This window comes from Lissotriton helveticus, chromosome 9 (genome assembly GCF_964261635.1).
Source record: "Lissotriton helveticus chromosome 9, aLisHel1.1, whole genome shotgun sequence".
Taxonomy (NCBI): Eukaryota; Metazoa; Chordata; class Amphibia; order Caudata; family Salamandridae; genus Lissotriton; species Lissotriton helveticus.
The window spans coordinates 223,983,435-224,003,037 of NC_136070.1; the positions used below are offsets into that span (position 1 = coordinate 223,983,435).

Genomic DNA, 19,603 nt, shown 5'->3' on the forward strand with positions numbered 1-19,603 from the left:
GGTTGAGGCTGCGACAGTGCATGCACTCTCACTTGCAAAACATCATTGTTAACAAAAAAGGGTTTGCAACCCGTCCATTGCTTATCATTTGATGGCTTCAGTGTCACTCTTCTATGCTGCCTCCTAATAGGTCAGCGCAGGCCAAGCTTCACTTCTTTTCCTTTCTTTGGAGCATGGACCAAGCACAGATGATTTCACTTGATCAGTGCCCATCCGCTGCTAGCATTATGATTAAGATACTATTTCTTCTTTCCCCTCCCACCCAGTGGTGCTGCCCAGTCTGGTCTGGTGCTCCCTTCCTCCTTCCTAATTTGTTTTACAACATATTACACAGCAGAAAAGGCTGCTGTGCAACATGGCTAAAAAAAGCGATATGGCTCAGTTAACTATTAAAAACAGCTCTCCTATACAGCCAACCGGTCATATCCTGAGGTCCCAGGAGATGCAAACTACGTGCCAAGGTATAACTAGTCCCGCTCTCGTGAGGTCGACGTAGGCTGCTAACCCATTATTACTTAGCCTCATCTGTTGAAAAGGCCCCCCATTGAGAAAATACCACAATCGCAATAAAAGTACAACTGGTGAAACCAAAGAGAAGAAGTACTCCCCATGGTATATGCACGACCCAAGTGGGAAACCTTTTCAAGCCTCCCCAGCCCCAGGGCACCTAAGCCCACTGGGTAATCGATTGAAGAATGTGACTGGGCTAAGTGATTGCACGGGGGACACAACAGACTCAAAGCTTTGGGGAAACATTTTGGACACAATATAGGTAACAGTGAAAGTGATTAAACATCACGCAGAGAAGATAGATACACAGGTTGACCGGCTAAATACTTTAGCAGTGTTTGTCTCAGGTATTGATGACAAACTGCAGAATCTTAACAAATCTAATATCATGGGTACAGGCCAGCAAAGGCACGAACTGCACGATGTGTACATGCAGAGAGGTTATCAACAAATTGGCACAATTACCATCATTACTAAATGAAATTTTAACAAAAGTTAAAAACCACAGCAAAGAAGGAGGATAAGATGATGCCAACAACCACAAGCACATGGGAGCCCAGCAACGGAGCGAAAGTCACAACTATTGGAGTAGGTAGCCTGGACCAGATTGTTGCAGAAGAAGTAGCACCAGGAGTGGGCACATCCCAGTGCCAAGGTTGCGCTGGTTCCATCTACGGAGGAGTCAGAGTGGAAGACTGATGGCCAAAAGACAACTGACGGCATGTCAAGCAGAAACTGAACGGCCTAAGAGGAGATTACCCTATTAAAACTTTTGGTGGGCTTGCAAGCTCGAAGTTCATACCTCGCTCACAGCAGCCTCCAAGAGGGATAGAAAAGGCAGCAAATGAAATACCGCTAGGATGCGTAGTACAAGGTTTATAAAAGGAGGTAAGACTGGGAGTAGGGGTGGGTGTGGTTTTGTCCTTGAATCTTGAAGCTCATGGTCCTTGAATCTTTGCCCATTGCAACCTCCCCAAGGAGAATGGATGTGCGCTGATTTTGTCACGGCTGGACTATGCCAATGCCCTTTATGCTGGTATCCTGGGCTACCTGCTGAAGAAGTTACAGGAAGTTCAAAATATTGCAGCCAGACTTTTATTGGGCCTGTCGGCTAGGGACAGTGTTCGTCAACAGCTGCGCTCTTTCCACTGGCTCCCCAAGGTGGATAGAGTTAAATTTAAACTTTTGGCTCTGGTCCACCGTGCTCTCCACGTTTGTGGTCGTCTTTATTTGCAGAGGCGTCTCTCCTTTTATGTTTCTGCACGCTCCCTGTGTTCTTATGTTATGCTCAGGTCCCTCGTTTTTTGCTTCAGAGGTTAGGTGGTAGTTAATTTGCAGTGAAAGCAGCGGTGGCTTGAAATACTCTTCTTCTTGCCCTGCGCACCATCCAGTACCCAGTTGTGTTCAAGAGGAAACTGAAAACACATCTATTTACCTGAAGCCCACTGCACATACCCCGTTTGGCATCGCGCCGGGACACTCATGAGTAGCCGTGCGCGCTATAAACTCAGAACATAACATAACATGTGATAGTCACAGAAACATCTTTATGGTAGTACAGCATATGGAAGTAGGAGGCTGGGTGGAACCATTCCAACCCAAGTACCTCGAAACCTTGCTCTGTCTAAATAGGAGAATACACGACCACAGAAAAGCCAGAATGAGGCCCCCTATCAGATGGTTCCAAAAGATCAAAGAACAAGGATACCAGTAGGCCCATGATGCAGGTGGATAAGGACTTCTCTGCCAATGCACCGGAAGTGCCAAATACGTACAAATCAAGCCTGCTGTGGGTTCCTGGATATCTCCCGAGCAGGTATTATGATATTTCAAACCGTTCAATCATATTAAGGTTGATCAAAGAGCTACCAGGCCTGTCCTAGGTAGAACTCATCTGATATCTTCTCAATAAAATTCCTCTCATCCCGTAGAAACCAAGTCGAGGAGCCCACCTTAGTCACGTTTAATGAGCCAAGATTACACACAGAAATCCTATTGAGAAAACAGCAGCTGGGAAGCTGGGACATTAAAGTGACATTATTCCAGGAACAACTCTACTCAAATGTACTGCTGAAACAAAACAAGTAGTTAAAGGGGAAGAGACCAGCCTCCTTAATACTCCGAGATGCAGTAGGTAGGGCTCAAATCATGTGGGAGGCAGGGCCTAACAATTAAAATAAATGCTGATCCAGTAGTGGAGACACAAAGGACTGTCGTTAGAAAGGACAAACTGGCAAATTTGAGCTGGCTCCCTCTGGCCCTGTCAAGGGTGCGAGCCCAGAAGATTGATGCTCAGTGGAGCCCATGAACACTATGTCAGAGCATAGCAAATGAGTATGTTCCTGGAATGTGGGGGTCTCGCAGCAAAGAACGAGGACATGGAACTGACACAGTATTGGAAGAACTTTGACATAATACTTCTTCAGGAGACATGGGCCCCAACGTGCATTACCCTTATTGGATTTGTGGAATTTTGGACACCCGTTCAAAAAACAAGTAAATATGGAAGGGCCAAGGGTTGATTATCAGTATATTAGTTCAGACTCCTTGATAAAAGTAAAAATGCTGGAGCTGCAAGAACTATGGATATTGGCCCTGCTTCTGGAAGGCTGTTCCTGGCACGTGAGCTCCTCTCTAATATTCATAAACATGTACATCAAGCCTGAGATAAGAAAGCCATGGTGGAAAAGTTGTCAGACTACCTATTAGACCTAAAAAGTTTGAATGCAGCATCCAACATAATAATTACTGCTGATTTCAACCGTAACCTTTTCCAGACACCAGAAGTGGCCCCGGAGGGCCCCTTTGCTGGGCTATACCAGAGCAAGTACGCCCCAATAAGGTGCGGCCAGATAAAATAGACAAGAGATTATCAAGAATTTGTAAATATGCAGGGCTGATAACACTGAATGGGAGATTTCAGAGCGAGATTCCTCCATCCTAGACAAGGGCCTCAGCCAACACTATACTATGGTGAGCACTAGTATATATAACAACGTAATTGATTTTAGGACTGGTAACCATAAAAAAACAACCATCAGCCCCAGAAAATATGGCTATGGGCCGAGCCAGACAGGCTAGGCCCTGCAAAAAATCTGCTTCAGCTAGCAAACACAGAAAATGTAAAGTTTTTAACATGGGGCTCAGATGACATCCAAGAAGTAGTTAAAACATCTCTAGAATCTCTGAAAGTTGCCTTCAAGAATGACCGAAATCCTTTAACAGCATGGGCATCCTTCACAAAGCGAATACTGGAAAAGAACCCACTTAAACACTCTCTGAAAGGCACGAACATCCTTGGAACAAGGAGTGCCAGTTTGCCTAAAATATATTCCTTGTAAAGTCGAAGATCAATAGAACCGTGCTACAAAAAAAGCGCAGACCGCAAAATCCTGTGCTACTCAGACCTTTGAGGAAGGATCACAGAAGTCTTAAAAGAGAGGTATGGGCTTTAAAAAGAAGTAGAGATGAGAGCTTTTGGGCAAGGCTCCTATGCGCCTCTACTGACAGTGACCTGAGGAGGTTCTGGAGGATCATTAACTACCTAGAAAAAGGCCCACAAGTGGCTAACAATGGCAATATCAGCAAGGCCGTTTGGGCAGATAACCTCAAAGCTCACTTCCAGGGAGCAGGGCAAACCCAGAAGCGACGAGACCTAAAATATCCATGGGGAGCGATAATCCGCACAAAGCTGAAGTATTAGAATATCCAACTGAAGCTATTATAAGAGTGATAGAGGGCTCACGTCCCAACTGCGCACCAGGCCCAACGGCATCCCACAAAACCTGCTGAAATGCAGCTCCTCAGTTTGGTCAAAGTATTTAACAATAATGTTCAATAAAATCCTACAAGTAGGGATAATCCTGGAGAATTGGCAAGGCTCTACAGTCCATCCCATCTTCAAAGGTGGTAAGGCATCCTCCCCAAGCAGCTACCATTTCATAGCCCTGCTAGGTGAGGAACTAAAATATTTTTCTGCCCCATTATTAAACAACCTCTCTGACTGGGCAATCAGCACGTGAAGAATCCCATTAAATCAAACAGGGTTCACAAAGAAGCAAGTCACCCTCACAAATGTAAATGCTACCATTTCATAGCCCTGCTAGATGAGGAACTAAAATATTTTTCAGCCCCATTATTAAACAACCTCTCTGACTGGGCAATCCGCACGTGAAGAATCCCATTAAATCAAACAGGGTTAACAAAGAAGCAAGGCACCCTCACAAATGTAATGACAGTTGGGCTACTAATGGAAAAATCATGGGACTACAGCTCGCCCTTGTTCATGTGTTTTGTTGACTTCCAAGCTGCCTTTGACCAAGTGGAAAGCTGTGGGCTAATCAGTGTCTGGCATACCACAGAAGCTATTGAAGGCCATTAGGATGTTTTTTTACCAAAATAATGGATTACGATCAAGGTAGGTGATGGAAGGCATCTGCCAAGGGAAATAACAACATGAATGGGGCTGAAACAGTGATGTGTGCTTGCGCCACTCCTGTTTAATTTATACATCTCTGATCTTTCAACTGACCTTGACATGGTGGCCTCCAATGCACCCAACCTGGGAAGTCGAGCTGCATCAAAAGTTTCTGCGTGGACGACCTACTCCTGATGAGCAAAACTCAATTGGGCCTACAAAGACGAATTACCAAGCTTACAGAGTACACAATGGGTAACTCCCTGGAATTTAACCTCAACAAGACTAAGGTGATTTCGCTCCGGAAGCATATCGCAAAACAGGGCAAGTACCTACTCAATGTTTGGCCCATAGAAGAAATATCCACCTACAATTACTTTAGTTTAACTCTAGATGCATGGGCATCGTTTGTCCCACAGAACGAAATAATTAAGAGAAAGGCCTCAGCCCTAACCTTTGCATTTATACTCCAGTAACCTACTCTGAGCCCACTTATAGCTGTGGTAAAATCTACATTCTTACCTGGTATATCCTATGGAAGTAAATTGATGCTTAGGTGGGGTACTTAACTTCTGGAGACCCCTCCGATAAAGATGTACAAACGTATATTTCATTTGCCCAGATCTGCCTTCACAGCAAAACTAAGGCTTGAGTTTGCCATGGCTAAACAAAACCTGCCCAGAAAGGGGACTTTTTTAAAATTCTGCCATAAGGTCCGGACCGCCACAAACGATACTCTGGATTATTATATCTGGGCAGAAATTAACATGCAGAAAGGAAAGACACGTTATAATAGTATTTGAAAGAGGCCATTGAAAATGTAGGTCTTGGGGAAGATGTGGCCCCCATCAACAAGCCAATCTGTGTTTAAAAAAGAAGCGATAAGCTAGTTGGAGGACAACAGGGACCTTGAAAAGCAGGTCATGGTTAGTTGGTCTTAAACTTTTATACAGACAAGTTGGAGCAACCACACTTGGAGGCCTGTTACTTCATACATATTAAATGAAAACTCATGGCTCTGCTGCGATTAGGGTCCATCCCAACCCTGGACTGCCCTCCAAAGTGGCTGGAAGAAGGGAGTCTTGTGAATAAATGATGTCGGCTATAAAAGCTCACAGAGGAAACCATCCTAATATTCTGCATCTGTCCTTGTATGTTGATTAATCAGAGGTCAATGCCATGCAAAGTACTATTGGCCCTGTGGGTGCGCTCATTGAGTCATTAAACCTACGGAACTTTATGTTGAATATCCAAACAGTGCAATTTTTAGGTCGCAGTTGTCGCTCCACAGGCTCCTATGGTGGGGGCTATAGAGTGCTATATTGGACCACCCATCATAAATCCTCCCTGCCCTTTAATAGCTTACTGCACCTGTTTTATCCACAGGGGTCAGGCTGTTAAGAGGACTGTTTTTTATTTGGGTCACACCGTCCTTTATAATGAACTCTTTTGGTTATTATCTATGTTTTATTCCTAGGGACCAGCCTGCTAGAGGACTGCTTTATAGCCGGTTCATTGCTACCCCCTAAATATGTAACCACATATGTGATTATCCACAGGGGCCAGGCTGCTAGAGGACGGTCTTTTATCTGGGTCATGCTGTCCTCTATTCTGACACCTTTTGGTTATTACCCACGCTTTATTCCTATATCATTTTAACGTGGTTTGGGGGCTTCCGCCTCAAAAGGAATGGGCTGTTGGGGGATTGTCTCCCTGGCCTATGGTTTCAAATGGCCCGATATGAAATTTGCTTTCTAATACTGGGAGGGGGTATGGTGGGATTTAACTTCACTGAATCATGTTTCCTTTTTAAATTTAGGGATTAAGCATGTAGGGATTTTTTAAGAATTGTTTATTGACAATGCTGCATTTTTCTTTCCTTTTATATTTTGCAATTGTTGTTTACGGTTATAATGAACTAATAAACTATATATACACTAGTCGTTTTTTTTATTGACTTACTGTCTAAAAAAAAAATAGAGAAAGACCACTGATCTCCGACCTGTTGGGTTTGTTCAACTTGTGGCTGGAGAAAAGTGCTTTTGGGGCCGTTACTATTTAGCTTGGGCCTCCATCTGATGCTAGAGAGACTTCAGTGAAATTAACTGATCCAGACCTCGCTGGCACACTTTTGTTGGTGTGTTAATCCTCTTTTAAAGTTTTAAACAAATATCGCTATCCCTGCACAAATCCATTTCATGCAAGTATCACAATTTTGTGGCCTCCTGAGCCGGATAGGTGTGACTACTGCCTGATGTTTTTAGGGATCACGCTGGCACAGCTTGGCCTGACCTCCATGAGGATAGACTCCCTGACAGTGGGATCCCCACAACATTTTCAGGATCCCACGGTGTGCCCACCTGCCCAGCACTTAATTGCTTCAGAAGCTCTCAGTATCGACAACGGGTCAGCTGGGTCCTAGGGCTGCTCAGGAACTCCGCCAAAGGTCTCTGGGTGTGGTAGGGCCCAACGCGACGCTGATTCAACCCACAGCTATTTTTCATGACAAGCAAGGTTCCAACTGAGCACCAACCCGGAGTGCAGAGCGCCATGTGTCTGGTTTCAGGTCACAGATGGTCAATTCTTGCAATATGCAAAAATAGCACGTACGGTCCAGGAGATCTGGACGTCGTTCCCAGACGAACCGGTGGAATCCCACACATTGTCATGGATTCTCGATCCAGGTTCCACCAGAGGATTGATATTGCGTCTCTTTAAGCCCCTAAAGGCGAACTTACTCAAATTAACGATAAATGGAGGGCAGACTTGCCTGTCCCACTTACGGAGGATGAGTGGACCAGAGCAGTTACGCAGGTTCGTGAAGTAGCCAGTAAAAGCAGATTTAAGCTGACTCAATTTTATTATCTACATCGCGCATATCTGACCCCTCAGCGACTGGCACTTTTTATTCCTGGCAGATCGGCAGCATGCCCTAGGTGCAGCTACGATCCAGCCACATTTCTCCATATGGTCTGGAGTTGCGTCCGCCTCCAGGCCTATTTGGAAGAAGTGAGACGGGAGATAGGTACAGCCACAGCAATACATGTGGAAACCTCCCAAAAACATTGTATACTGGGGGTGCTTCAGGTTCCCTAAAAGAGGGATGCGAATGAGACACAAATTTGTACTTCTGGGCCTGGTCGCGGCAAAACGCAGAATTGCAATTAACTGGACCCATGGTGCCCCCGGATATAGATAAATGGAGAGCAGATATGCAGAAGTGGGGAGTGGCTGAGGAAATTCACTTAAAAATGGTGCATACAGATGAGAACGCAGAGAGAGAGATCTGGATGAGTGGAAGCATATGTTAGAAAACCTCCATCGGGAGCCAACCAATCCTTAGACAGGGAGGACACAATTAAGACATCAGATAGTCTGACATCCACACAAAGTCTAGATGATACAGATGCCCAACGCTCCTCTCCTGTAGATACACAGACAACCTGAAGCCCACGCTCCTCTCCTATATGTACATAGACAATCAGTCTGCCATTATATAAGGTTTCCGCTATGAGTGCCTAAGGCCTGAGCCTCAGATTAATCTTAGTGGTTAACATAGGAAGATGCCTGGATCGACCGCTGCCTCTGCCCTACCCCTCCCCTTCTTTTGTTTTTCACCAGTACCCTTATTCCTTCCCTTTTTTTCATCACTTCTATGTAAGAAATTGTAGTTCTTTTATTATTTCAGTACACTAGATATAAAATAGTTGCACTCAAATTCCGAGTTGAATCGCTTCCCAATTACTGTTGTTTGCTCTCTGAGCATTTTAAGTGAAGGCTATTGTATTCACATACGAAGGATTCAGAGCTGTAATGCACAATGTAAAATGGGATGTAACGTTGATGTAAATCCTTTAAGTGCAATCTTTTCAATAAAGATCAGTTTTAAAAAAAAGTGTCAACAGCAATGGCTTGAAGAAAAGCTGCAGCACCTATAAGGGTATGAATTCCTCCCTGGGGTGCTCTGAATTAACTGAGAGATGGGCAGTGTACTTGACAATGGATGGACGGACGGATGGATGGCAAACGTCTCAACTCACACTAGTTAGACAGGTATCACCCACTTGAAATAACGTTAACCTGGATACTGACCTGGTCTCCCGGATACACAGACTCTGCATTACCATGAAACCCAACACCACAGAGTCAGAGAGGCTTAGGGTGTGGACCTGGGGTCCCCACTCACTCACAATGTGTGGTCCTACTGTTGTTCACACACCCAACATATTTCGGTCAACCACAGACATAAATTGCTGCAATTCAATTTTCTCCACCGAGCATACCTCTCCCCCTTCAGACAGTGCAAAATGTGACCCTACTCGATCTGACCAGTGCCCCAAATGTTCAGCCCTGAATGCAGATTTTGCGCACTTGACATGCCCAAAGTAGCAGTTGCACCCGACGCCCTCATGGCACTCCTAGGCTACACTGCCGATATTCCCAAGCCTGCTCACTGGCTTGTGTTTGTTAAATGCGCTATCGTGGTGCATTGGGCAGTGGTCGGGTCCCTACTGCCACAGCGTGGCTCAAAAGTATTTGCGATGGCATCGGCAGGGACTATGCACAGCTACAGCTACAGCCACTCACATCTTGGCCAAAATATTTGTGGCAGTACAAAAAGCAATTGGTCACAGTAGCAACAATTTAACAATACAAAAGAAATAGTGGCATTCACAACACCAAATTTGCAAAATTGCAAAATTCGCAGTGAATGCGATTTATTTTCAAAGCAATAATCACTTCTTATAGACAACGATGTGAATGCTCATACTGAAAATATTAATTACCTAATCTGGCAAACAGCACGTAGAATCAGGCTGTGAAATCAAGGAGAGTGGGCTCCGTGAAGCTCCTATGTCAGAGAAGACGAAATATTAGATTGTGAGCGTCACTTACTAGGTTCTCAGATTAGGTAATATCTTTCAGTATGAGCATTCACATCCTGTCCACCCTTTTAATATGGAGTATCCAATTGTTTTCAGGTGCTCTTTTCGCACTGTCCTGATGAAGACCTCACACTAACGATTGAATCACCTTGAATTTCTAAGGGGTTGAAACGTTGACTACTACATACCAATAAACAAGCTCTGACGACTGAAATTAATTATCAGTGTCTTTAAATGCTATGTGTACTTACTGGAATATTTGGCCTGTGCTAGGCCGGACAGGTTTCACTATGTAAATGTAATGTACATATGTCACATTACCTCTCCCTTGTCAATTACCCTCACTCACTAACTTTGATCCAGACTACCCCTACTCTTTTTCCCCCACACTAGAGCACCTTTGTTGCAAATATACGTAAGATTCTATATGCATGAACAACTGCGTTGTCTATACGAAGTGATTAATGCTTTGAAAATAAATCGCATTCACTGCGAATTTTGCAAATTTGGTGTTGTGAATGCCACTATTTCGTTCGCATTGTTAAATTGTAGCTACTGTGACCAATTGCTTTTTGTATTGCAGTTTTGACCCAGGTAAGGTAGCATTTTGGGTAACCCTATTAATACTAAATATTTTTGGCAGCCACTTTGGGACTACCTTCTCATCCTAGAACCCACAGCTCCAGATTTATCAGTGCCCCCTACCTAATCATTTTACTGCCCACTCCCTTCCGGTCTGCATACTATGCCCTTATTTGCGATGTGATGATGTTCCTTTATTTTTATGTATGCAATGTATATGCTGATGTTGTCATACCTCTAACTGTGTTGTGTTCATGACGGTGCACTTTGCACCCTACTACACCCTTGATGTATCTCTGTATGATGTGTTTCATTGGGGTTATGCCTTTGCTGACCTGGCTCTTCTTGTGTGAAGACCCAACAAATAATTAAAAAAAAAAAATGTTTACCTTCCCTACAAGCTGCATGTTTTCCATACACTTCAATGGGGTCACCCACCCCTTAAATTTCCTCGCCCTTCAGAAAATTAATAACTTCCCCTACCTTCAGTAGGACCACCCTCGACAAACTCCTGGGAGACTCAATAGTGTGAAATGGAAAAGAGCAGATGGATGAATGCATGGATGGATAGCGTATGGATAACTGATGGATTATAAAATGAATGATATACTTGAGCTGATAAGCAGCATTGAGAACTTTGTTTTCACAAACTCATCAGCTACCGCACACCCTTTGCACCCCACGTATGTGAAGCAGCTTAGTCAGACATCCATACTCACTGTAAGTTTGACTGCCTCATTCCCCTCCAGATCTGGTATCACTGCAGGGGCTTCTCTCTTTTTTTTAAACCCACGTGTGAACCACTGGGACTGATGGATGGATTCCCGTGATGTCATCATCCATAGACTCTCCTTCTGAGACTGAGGGGCTGGAGGGCGCGCCATTCCACCCAGGTATTCCACCCAGGTGTTAGAGACTTCCCCACCTCCTTTCTCAACACAGATCCTCCTTGTGAGACTGTGAGGGGCTAAAGGCAATATTTTAACCCCAGATGTCAGACACTTCCCAAAATGTGACGTTACCATCAATAGACCCACCTTTTGAGACTGTGTTAGATGCCCCCTAAAACTATGATGTCACCACAGATATTCCTTCAGAGATCTTGTTGGAGCATCGGAAACTAGTCTGCTTTCTCTTTTCTGCTATACCTGAAGTAGAAATAGGATCGCAGTGGTCGCACAGTGGCAGTAAGAGACAAGGGAGTGACACATTTTCCCTTATGTTTTGTTCACTCCCCTTCACCTCAGCAGGTACGGTCAGTTTGAATATATAATGAAAATGTGTAGGAAGATGCACTATTTTTGCAATTTTTTCCAAAATTCTTTTGGTGGGGTGAGGGGGGAACCCATTGCAGTGGTCAGGCTCCCTATGCATGGGGACTGGTCTGTATTAGTTTTTGTGTTCTCTGGTTCTCTACTCTCCAGTATGTCTTTTTTGGCGTTCTCTGTAAGAAGGTCTTTGGGTAAGACAGGATTTCCTGGCGCACTGTGAGGTCAACATTTAGAAAGCTTTCAAAGCCAATGCATTTGAATATATAATGAAAACGAATGTTGCAAAATTCACAATTCTTTCCAAATTTGTTTGGTGGGGTCAGGCTCGCTCGATGCACTCGCTAAGCACCATACAGAGGCTGTTCTGACAAATGTTGCCAGGGCTACCTTGGGTTTCCAGTCCGGCCCTGCAGGAAGGTGATTCCTCAACATGCCTTTACATCTCAAAACTGAACTGGCTAATTTGAATTACTCCCTCGGTCAAAAGGAACAAATGGACTAGAGCTAATCATAAGGAACTCTCCCCTTGCAGGAATCAAAACTAATACAAAGTTCCTCATATTTTGAGCAACGAGGAGTCTGAGTTAGGTGCCAATCTGTGGATCAAAGGATGAAGTATGAATGACTGTCAGTTCAACATTACTCAGCACAACCAAATAAATCACATTTCTTGTAAGTCTCCCTGTGAAACCTTATCTATATGAGACTACGATTCTTGCTTGAGACAAACCACTTGAATACTTACCACTTTACTGGCTTGGCACAGAAACACGAAAATAGTAAAGGCTCCAACAAAAGCAGCACATATCACCATTTCCCACGAGATTCCGTAAAGGTCTGGGCCAGGTCTGACATCCTCAGGGAGAAAGGCCACAGCCTAGAACAAAAGGAAAATAAACAGCTTCACTAAAGCACTCACAGGAGAAGGCATGCCAAGCAGCTGAGAATGATTTGTAATTATCGATGCTTTCATTAAATACAACAGAAAATATCTCCGGCGATATGTGGGACTATAGAACATTTTTTTACAAAGAGAAATATCTCTCAGCAAAAAATGTTGCATGCTGGTCGGAAAGAACATTTCAAGGCAGCCAAACTAGAATAAAAAGAAAATAAAAACAAGAGAACTAGTCTGGCTTTAGTCCTTCATACTATTCTACCTCTTTAAAGGACAACGCAACAAATGAAATCCTAGAAGGAAAGGTTTTCCAGGAAGAAAAGTAAAGTAGTAGACCATCCTGAGGGAATCTGGTAGCCCTAGGGCACCCATAAGGCTCAACAATGGCTGCTAGCCTGAAGATTATTTTGACACATAAACCGTAAAGACCTTAAATATTTTTGCTGAATCTACTCTCCTAGCATTTAGGGATGCAGGGGTTATTTGTGAATTTAATCAAGATATCCTACAATTACAAGCAAGTTTTCATTTATGAAATCACCATTAGAGTTAAAGACTTCAAAAGAATAGCAAAGCAAATCCCAAATAAAGGGTACTGAGAAAGAAAACTAAGAATAGGAATAGAGAAAGATAGTTGGGAATTCAAATAAAACAGGATTTCATACAGTCCTGTAAAAAGTGCTTGTCTACTATAAAGTCTGGGTTCATGCAATACCATTTAACAAATGAATAGATCAATGTCCGTCGCAAATTTAGTTCATTTTCTTTTCCCGTTTTGAATAGCACAGTCATGATGCCCTGTGGACCAGTTTAAGGACTAGAAACATTCAGAAACATTTCAAAGTACTGAGAAGAGCAGCAGTAGCGGATTAACCTCTGGTGGAGTAGGCACTCTGCCTACTCAAAACAAGCAATGGCATAGCCAATAGGTCTCGTCTTTGGGACCTTATTAGTGTTTAGCCATGCAACAGTTGATTTTGTTGCACCAAGGATATTGTGCTGCATAACTAAATACTTATAAGGTCCCAAAAGCGAGACCTATTGGCTATGCCAATGCTTGGTTTTTTTTTAGTAACGAAAAAGTCATACTTACACATACCAAGGCAGGTTCTTTCTTGCAATGCTCTACTATGAGATATTGTCCAGTCGTGTACGTGCTGTGTATGAACCCAAGTACTGCACAGCTTGGGCCGCCCTCTCTGTTCTGGTCACACTGTGATATATGGCGAGCCACTGTTACAATTTCCTCGTGTGTCACAATCTGGCACACAGAAGAGGCCCGTTGCGGAGCTGGTTGCGAGAGAGTGTCCCCGGGTGTCCGCCCTCCTCGTGTTATTGCAGCCTTCAGTTCCATTCATAGGCTCGCGTTCCCTGCTACTCTGCATAGTGTACACTTGGAGCCGAGCCTGGCTGCACTCCAGGATAGCAGGGGGCCTCCAGGGCAGGCTCGGTATAATCTGTACTGTCTCTTACAACAAAGACAGCGCCACAGGAAGTGTGAGAGTGAGCATAAAAAGGCCTTTGTACAGAGAGCAGCGCCATGGATCGGAACTGCCAGGGTCGTGGTGCTCACACAGGACCAGGAGGACGGCAAGGTGACCCGGGCGACGGTGGCGCAGCCAGGGGACAGGTTATCCAGTATCAATGCACTTCTCTGTGCACTTGCAGGGATGTTTAATCTACTATCTGCCCCCGTGGAAGGCATCGGGCTGATGCAAATCTCCAAAGACACTCCCTGCATGCAAGGCCCATTGGTGTCTAAGACTTTGCCAAATAAGACAGACAATTACTGAGGCAGAGGCGATGCAAGGGCAGCCTCTTTGGGAATGCCCGGCTGCCTCAAGAAATTCATGGATATTTATTTATTTCCAGGGCAGCGGGGAGGACTTCGGGTCCTTACACTTTTAGAGAGTCTGGTAACGTGGTGCTTTTTTCAACTCTAGTACTACTGGTCAGCTTGTCTGCGCGTGAAGATGGACCAGGAGGACTGTCAGAAGGGTTTAGGGTGCAGGGGGGTAAATGTCATGCAGGTCCCTCTTGCAAAATAAAAATATAGTTCTGTGACACATTTCAAGGTACCTCGAGCATAAGTGCCACCACCTACTATCAGTTGGCATTCCCTGCCTCAAAGTGTAAATCTAACAAGCACAAGCGCTCGCGCGGGAGCATGGGGAGGGGGGCCTGTGCGATTCCCTTGCAGGAGCGAGCAACAAGGCGATATAACATAACATATGGCGCCAGCTGCTCGCTCCCACAAGGGAATCGCTAAACGTGCGCGCGTTGCCATTGAAGGTAATGGAACTCGTGCACATTTTTAGCCACAAAAGGGAACCGATTGCTAAAGGTCTCCTTCCTATGCAGCACATGCGCACTGCGTAGGCGAGACCTAAAAAGATATTAACCCCTTCAGCGCGGCACGAATTGTCGCGCTGTGCTGAAGGTTCTATTGGGCCTATGGACTCATGACGGAACGGTTCCGTCATGAGCACAGGCCAACCGACGCTCATGACGGAACCGTTCAGTCATGAGCATCGAAGGGGTTAAAGCATCTAACAGCATGTGGCGATCGACAACTTTCTATCTGGCTATTAACGGCTTAGTGGTTGCATCCCTTTACAAACTGCCCCGGAGTTAAGCTGATTGTTTGTTTTAATTATGAAGTCTCCAACATTTTCTGTAATAAGAGCTTGCTCAATGAAAATCACTACGTTATTTATATTAGAGTTGGGATAGTGACCACGTCAGAAAATATTACCATCAGTGGTCACCTAAGAACATCAGGCCCAGTTGGCAGAAGTAATGCCCACAGCATAAGTATTTTAAACAGGACGTTTTAACTATAACTTGAGTGAGGTTTACAGGATCACTCATGTAATGTTCTGCTGGTGGGTGCATAATTTACGTTTGGCCTACATCATGCTACTGTGCAGCATGCTTGTGTTTGTGTGTGCGCTGTGATGTATGTGTGGCTTGGAGTACTACAATACATGGAGGCCTGTGGCTGGTGCCCTATTGGAAACCCTTGGCCTTGGATTGGCATGTGGAGGTGGACGAGCCCTCTAGATTTGGGGACGGGGACTGCCACATTCCTAAGACCTGGTTGGGACACACACTGGAGGATGAGAGAGCCAGGCTTCCAAGTAAACTTCAAAAGGACTCTTTGATTATAGATAGGTCACTGATCAGAGGGCATGGCAACACCTCAAAAAGAGGACGGGGCTGTTAAGGGGAAACGCAATAGGGAATCATCAAGAGCAGGGCTGGGACTTTTGTAACACTTTGTTAGGCATATACAAGTGAAGATGATATATTGAGGTGTGATCCTTGAGGCACTCCCACGGCCTGTGTTGTGGGGCTATCAAGGTTAAGTCACTCCTGCTGTGACAAACTACTTCCTGGATAATTGACAGAACAGAGGAGAAGGCACTTGAAATGAAGCAACACCCACCACACAAATTTCAAAGCGAAGGAAACTAAATCAAATCGGTGACTGGAAATGGATTATAAAAAGGGAACCTGAGTCTCCTACATTGTCAACTGTCAAGCAATCATCTGTGGCTGTAAGTAGACTTGGAGATGCTCAGCAAGACTTCTGCCTTTTGAGACCAGGACAGGGAACCAAGGTCTACTAGTCTCCTTGCTGGGTGAAGGGACTCACCCAGGACAATCAAGACCACTTGACCTGGAGCACTAACATCTCTGCCTGTCTGTCTAGACCAGGGGACACTCTGAGGAGGAGGCGAGTGCCTGGAGGGAGCTAGGTACAATGGGTATCCTTTCGAGTGGACCCCTAAAGCTAAGTATTAGGTTCACTGTCCAGACAAGAACTCCTCCACCAATCAAGCCGTACACCCATGTACTAAGTCAGCAAACACCTATGCCAGAGGGAGCAGACGTGAAGATTAGCATTGTCTCACCAATCGAATCGTCTGCCCGTGCGCTGCTTAAGTCAGCAACTCCATATGTCAGAGGTGACCTCCATGAAGATCCGGTCACGTACTGCCCAAGTAGGTGACCCTTGTATGACAAAAGGGGATGTTGTGAAGTCAAAGCAAAGCCGCACTATTGGGCCAGTTGCCCGTGTGCCACCCAAGTTGGGCGACCAGGTGAAGAGCAAGTGTTGTTAGCGCTGTGAACAGTGAGGGCTGTTACCCAGGTGCAGAGTAAAACTAAGAAGTGCTGCTCAAGACCCAATGTCGGAATCAGGGGAACTTACCGCATCTCCATAGGAGCGGCGTGGATGCCCAGCTTCCTTGCCACCAGCGACAAGACTACAGCACTATGTCAGCTTCTGCCACAGTCTCCACAAAGCCGGACTGTTGGGCACGCCCGGGGTCTTTCGTACAGCAACACCAGCGGGAGCTGATAAGACTGATTTCTGAGCCACAGAGTCCGAGGAGGGGAATAGGGGTATACTTGCTCCAACTAATAGAGCAATAGTGCTGAGACACTTTCACTTCTCACTTTTCATAAGATTGGAGCCCCCCCCTACCTTAGGGAAAGATTTCAACCTTATATTCCACAGCGTTCCCTGAGATCTTCTTCTCAGCTTCTGATCTCAACTCCGAAGGTCTTGCTCTCCCGGGTAGGGGGTAGATCTTTCCAAGCAGTGGCTTCCCGGCTGTGGAACAGCCTAACCTTCTCTCTTAGACAGATTCCAGACCTACTTATTTTTAGGAGGAGTCTGAAAACATGGTTCTTTCAGCTGTGAGCTTTGCTGTAGTGGAATGCTTTGTTTGATGTTGTGTGATCTCTGTTCCTTAGCGCCTAGACACTCCTGGTAGAAGCCATGCGCTTTAGAAATATTAGATAACATAACTTCTAAAAATCCATCATAGAACTTATAAGACTCGTACTCACTAGCGAAGCCTAAACTGAATGTTTTCTCACACAAAAGGGGACTAACCTCCACCAGTAGACAGGGAGGGGGACTCAGAACCTTGCAGCACAACGCTAGAGTGCCAGCCTTACAAAGAGTGTGTATATTGCTTGTGTGTGCCGTATTTCAGATTGTGTTTGTATATAAATACTACTTTCGTCATAAAAGCGAGGCTGGACATTCGTTTATTGGGTTGCAGGACGTTTGAGTCTTGTGCATGTGTTCACCTTGCACCTACCTCCCCAAACCCACACCCCTCGAGAAGCCTTAGACTGCTTGAATCGTGCTACCAAAGAGTGTCAAGTACTGAAGGGGTAGTACTTAGCACAGTTGCTCAGGAACCATAGTAGGCCAGGCCCTGGACATCAAGAGCAAAGGGCCTCAAAGCCCACAATTAGGTCCGGTAGCTCCTGCTTGCACTGTGGCCCTCTGAAAGTGGTTCTGACACAACCATTGTTCTCAAATTAAATAATAACCGTCCTGTGCACTTGAATTCTCAAATTACATGATCACTTCCCTAAATAAGCATTTGCAATGCAATAGGTCTCGCATTTGCGAGAGTTTAAGCTATTGGAATTGTAAATGACAACGCCTTTCATTTATGTTTTAAAAATCAACATATAAATAAAAGGCATTGTAATTTTTCAATGCCAATAACTCGAACTCTCGACAATGCAAGACCTATTGCATTGCAACTGCTTGTTTAACCCCTTGCGTGCTGCCGTCGTCCACTACCTCGCTAGTGCTGCCGTCGGCCAACGGCCGACGCGGCCCAGCCCATTTTGCAGAAGTGCCGCACTGCCGCAAAATCGCAGCCGCGGCAAAGGGGTTAATAAAATCCTGATACACAAATTTAGTTCACTCCCATAATAATTTTAGAAAATTTCCTAGTCAGGACATTGATGCGGATTAAGGATGAGCAATACTTAATTTGAGCCTGTGGGTTCTGGTGCTTGGCACTGGCCTGTAATTGGCTAAACCTGCACTTACGAGAGTCTACCACATGGTGGTGCGGTCTAATTTAGAAATGAGCACAACAACAGCAAATTTTTAATTCAGTATAGAGTAAAAATGATTAATACTTTCCACCCAGGCAATTCTGATAGTGTTGGACGCCTGGAATAGTTTGAATTGTCACCCTTGTAGGAGTGTGATGGTTAGTAGTTGTGTTGGTACTGTCAAAGGCAGCGCTTGCAGGGGCAGTGGGTGGTGCAAGCTCCAGTGGTCTCCTGACGAGGGCACTGGCACTTTTCTTTTTTTACAGATTAAGCACTGAATAAGAGGTCTTCATAGTGCACCAAAGCAATTTGGACCTTTTTGTCAAAAATTTGAAAACATTCTCAATTGCTGCTGAACATGAAAGTTGATGGTACAGATGTACCTAAAAGTTGAAAACAGAGTGCATTGTACATTGTATATTATGTGGATGGACATGTGTTGATCTACTAAAAGCTGAAGGACAGCTTCTACATGGGTGACATCCTTTGTTATCATCACAGTGTATGATGTTTTGCAACTGCTAACTATATCAGTTAAGTTGTGCCCAGGGTATGTCAGTGTTCAGGCCTTTGGTGTCAATTTGTAGTCCATATATATCCAATGTTGCCCAAGGTGTAAGAGTGATGCTGTCATGTATGTATGCAATGGTTTTAGCCTCTCAACAACTGCAAGTAATTCTCAGTGTGCTTCTCCTCGAAGTAGTGTTTTGTCAGTCTGGTGTTGTCTATCTTACATCGTACAGTACTTTGATGCGAATTTGTTTTGATGCTCACTTTTCTTATCATTATGCCTATGCATTTTAACTGGGACAGGCAGAATATTACTTACTCTACGTGTGTCGAATTACAGTTGATGAACTGATTCAATTGCCATGGGTCCGTATACCCATATTTATTTCCTCAGGTTTTAGTGTTAGGCAGCAAATGACATATTTTCCACATGTGTGATGTCCTTCTAAGGGCCAAGTTCCATTAGGTCCTTGCTTTGTCACTGGATTTACCTTCTGGGATCATATGTGCACAAAAATGTCATGTAGACTCTCTCCTTACCTAAAGGAGAACATTGGTTTTCTGGGATGTTGGATGATAAGTTGTGAGCCTGCTGTTTAAGCAGTTCTCTCCAGTAGACATTCTAATTCTCTAACCCATTGTACCAGAAAGA

At 44.7% G+C, this 19,603-nt stretch overlaps 1 protein-coding gene across 7 annotated transcripts in view; it reads right to left on the minus strand.

Moving 5' to 3' along the window:
* Positions 1 to 19,603, minus strand: part of MIA2 (MIA SH3 domain ER export factor 2) — a 626,403-nt gene that overhangs the window by 417,742 nt on the left and 189,058 nt on the right. For all 7 annotated transcript variants that reach the window (XM_078659761.1, XM_078659760.1, XM_078659759.1 and 4 more), the window contains exon 7: positions 12,412 to 12,543. In XM_078659761.1, the coding sequence (XP_078515887.1) occupies positions 12,412 to 12,543 (132 nt within the window). The remainder of the gene's footprint in view (positions 1 to 12,411; positions 12,544 to 19,603) is intronic.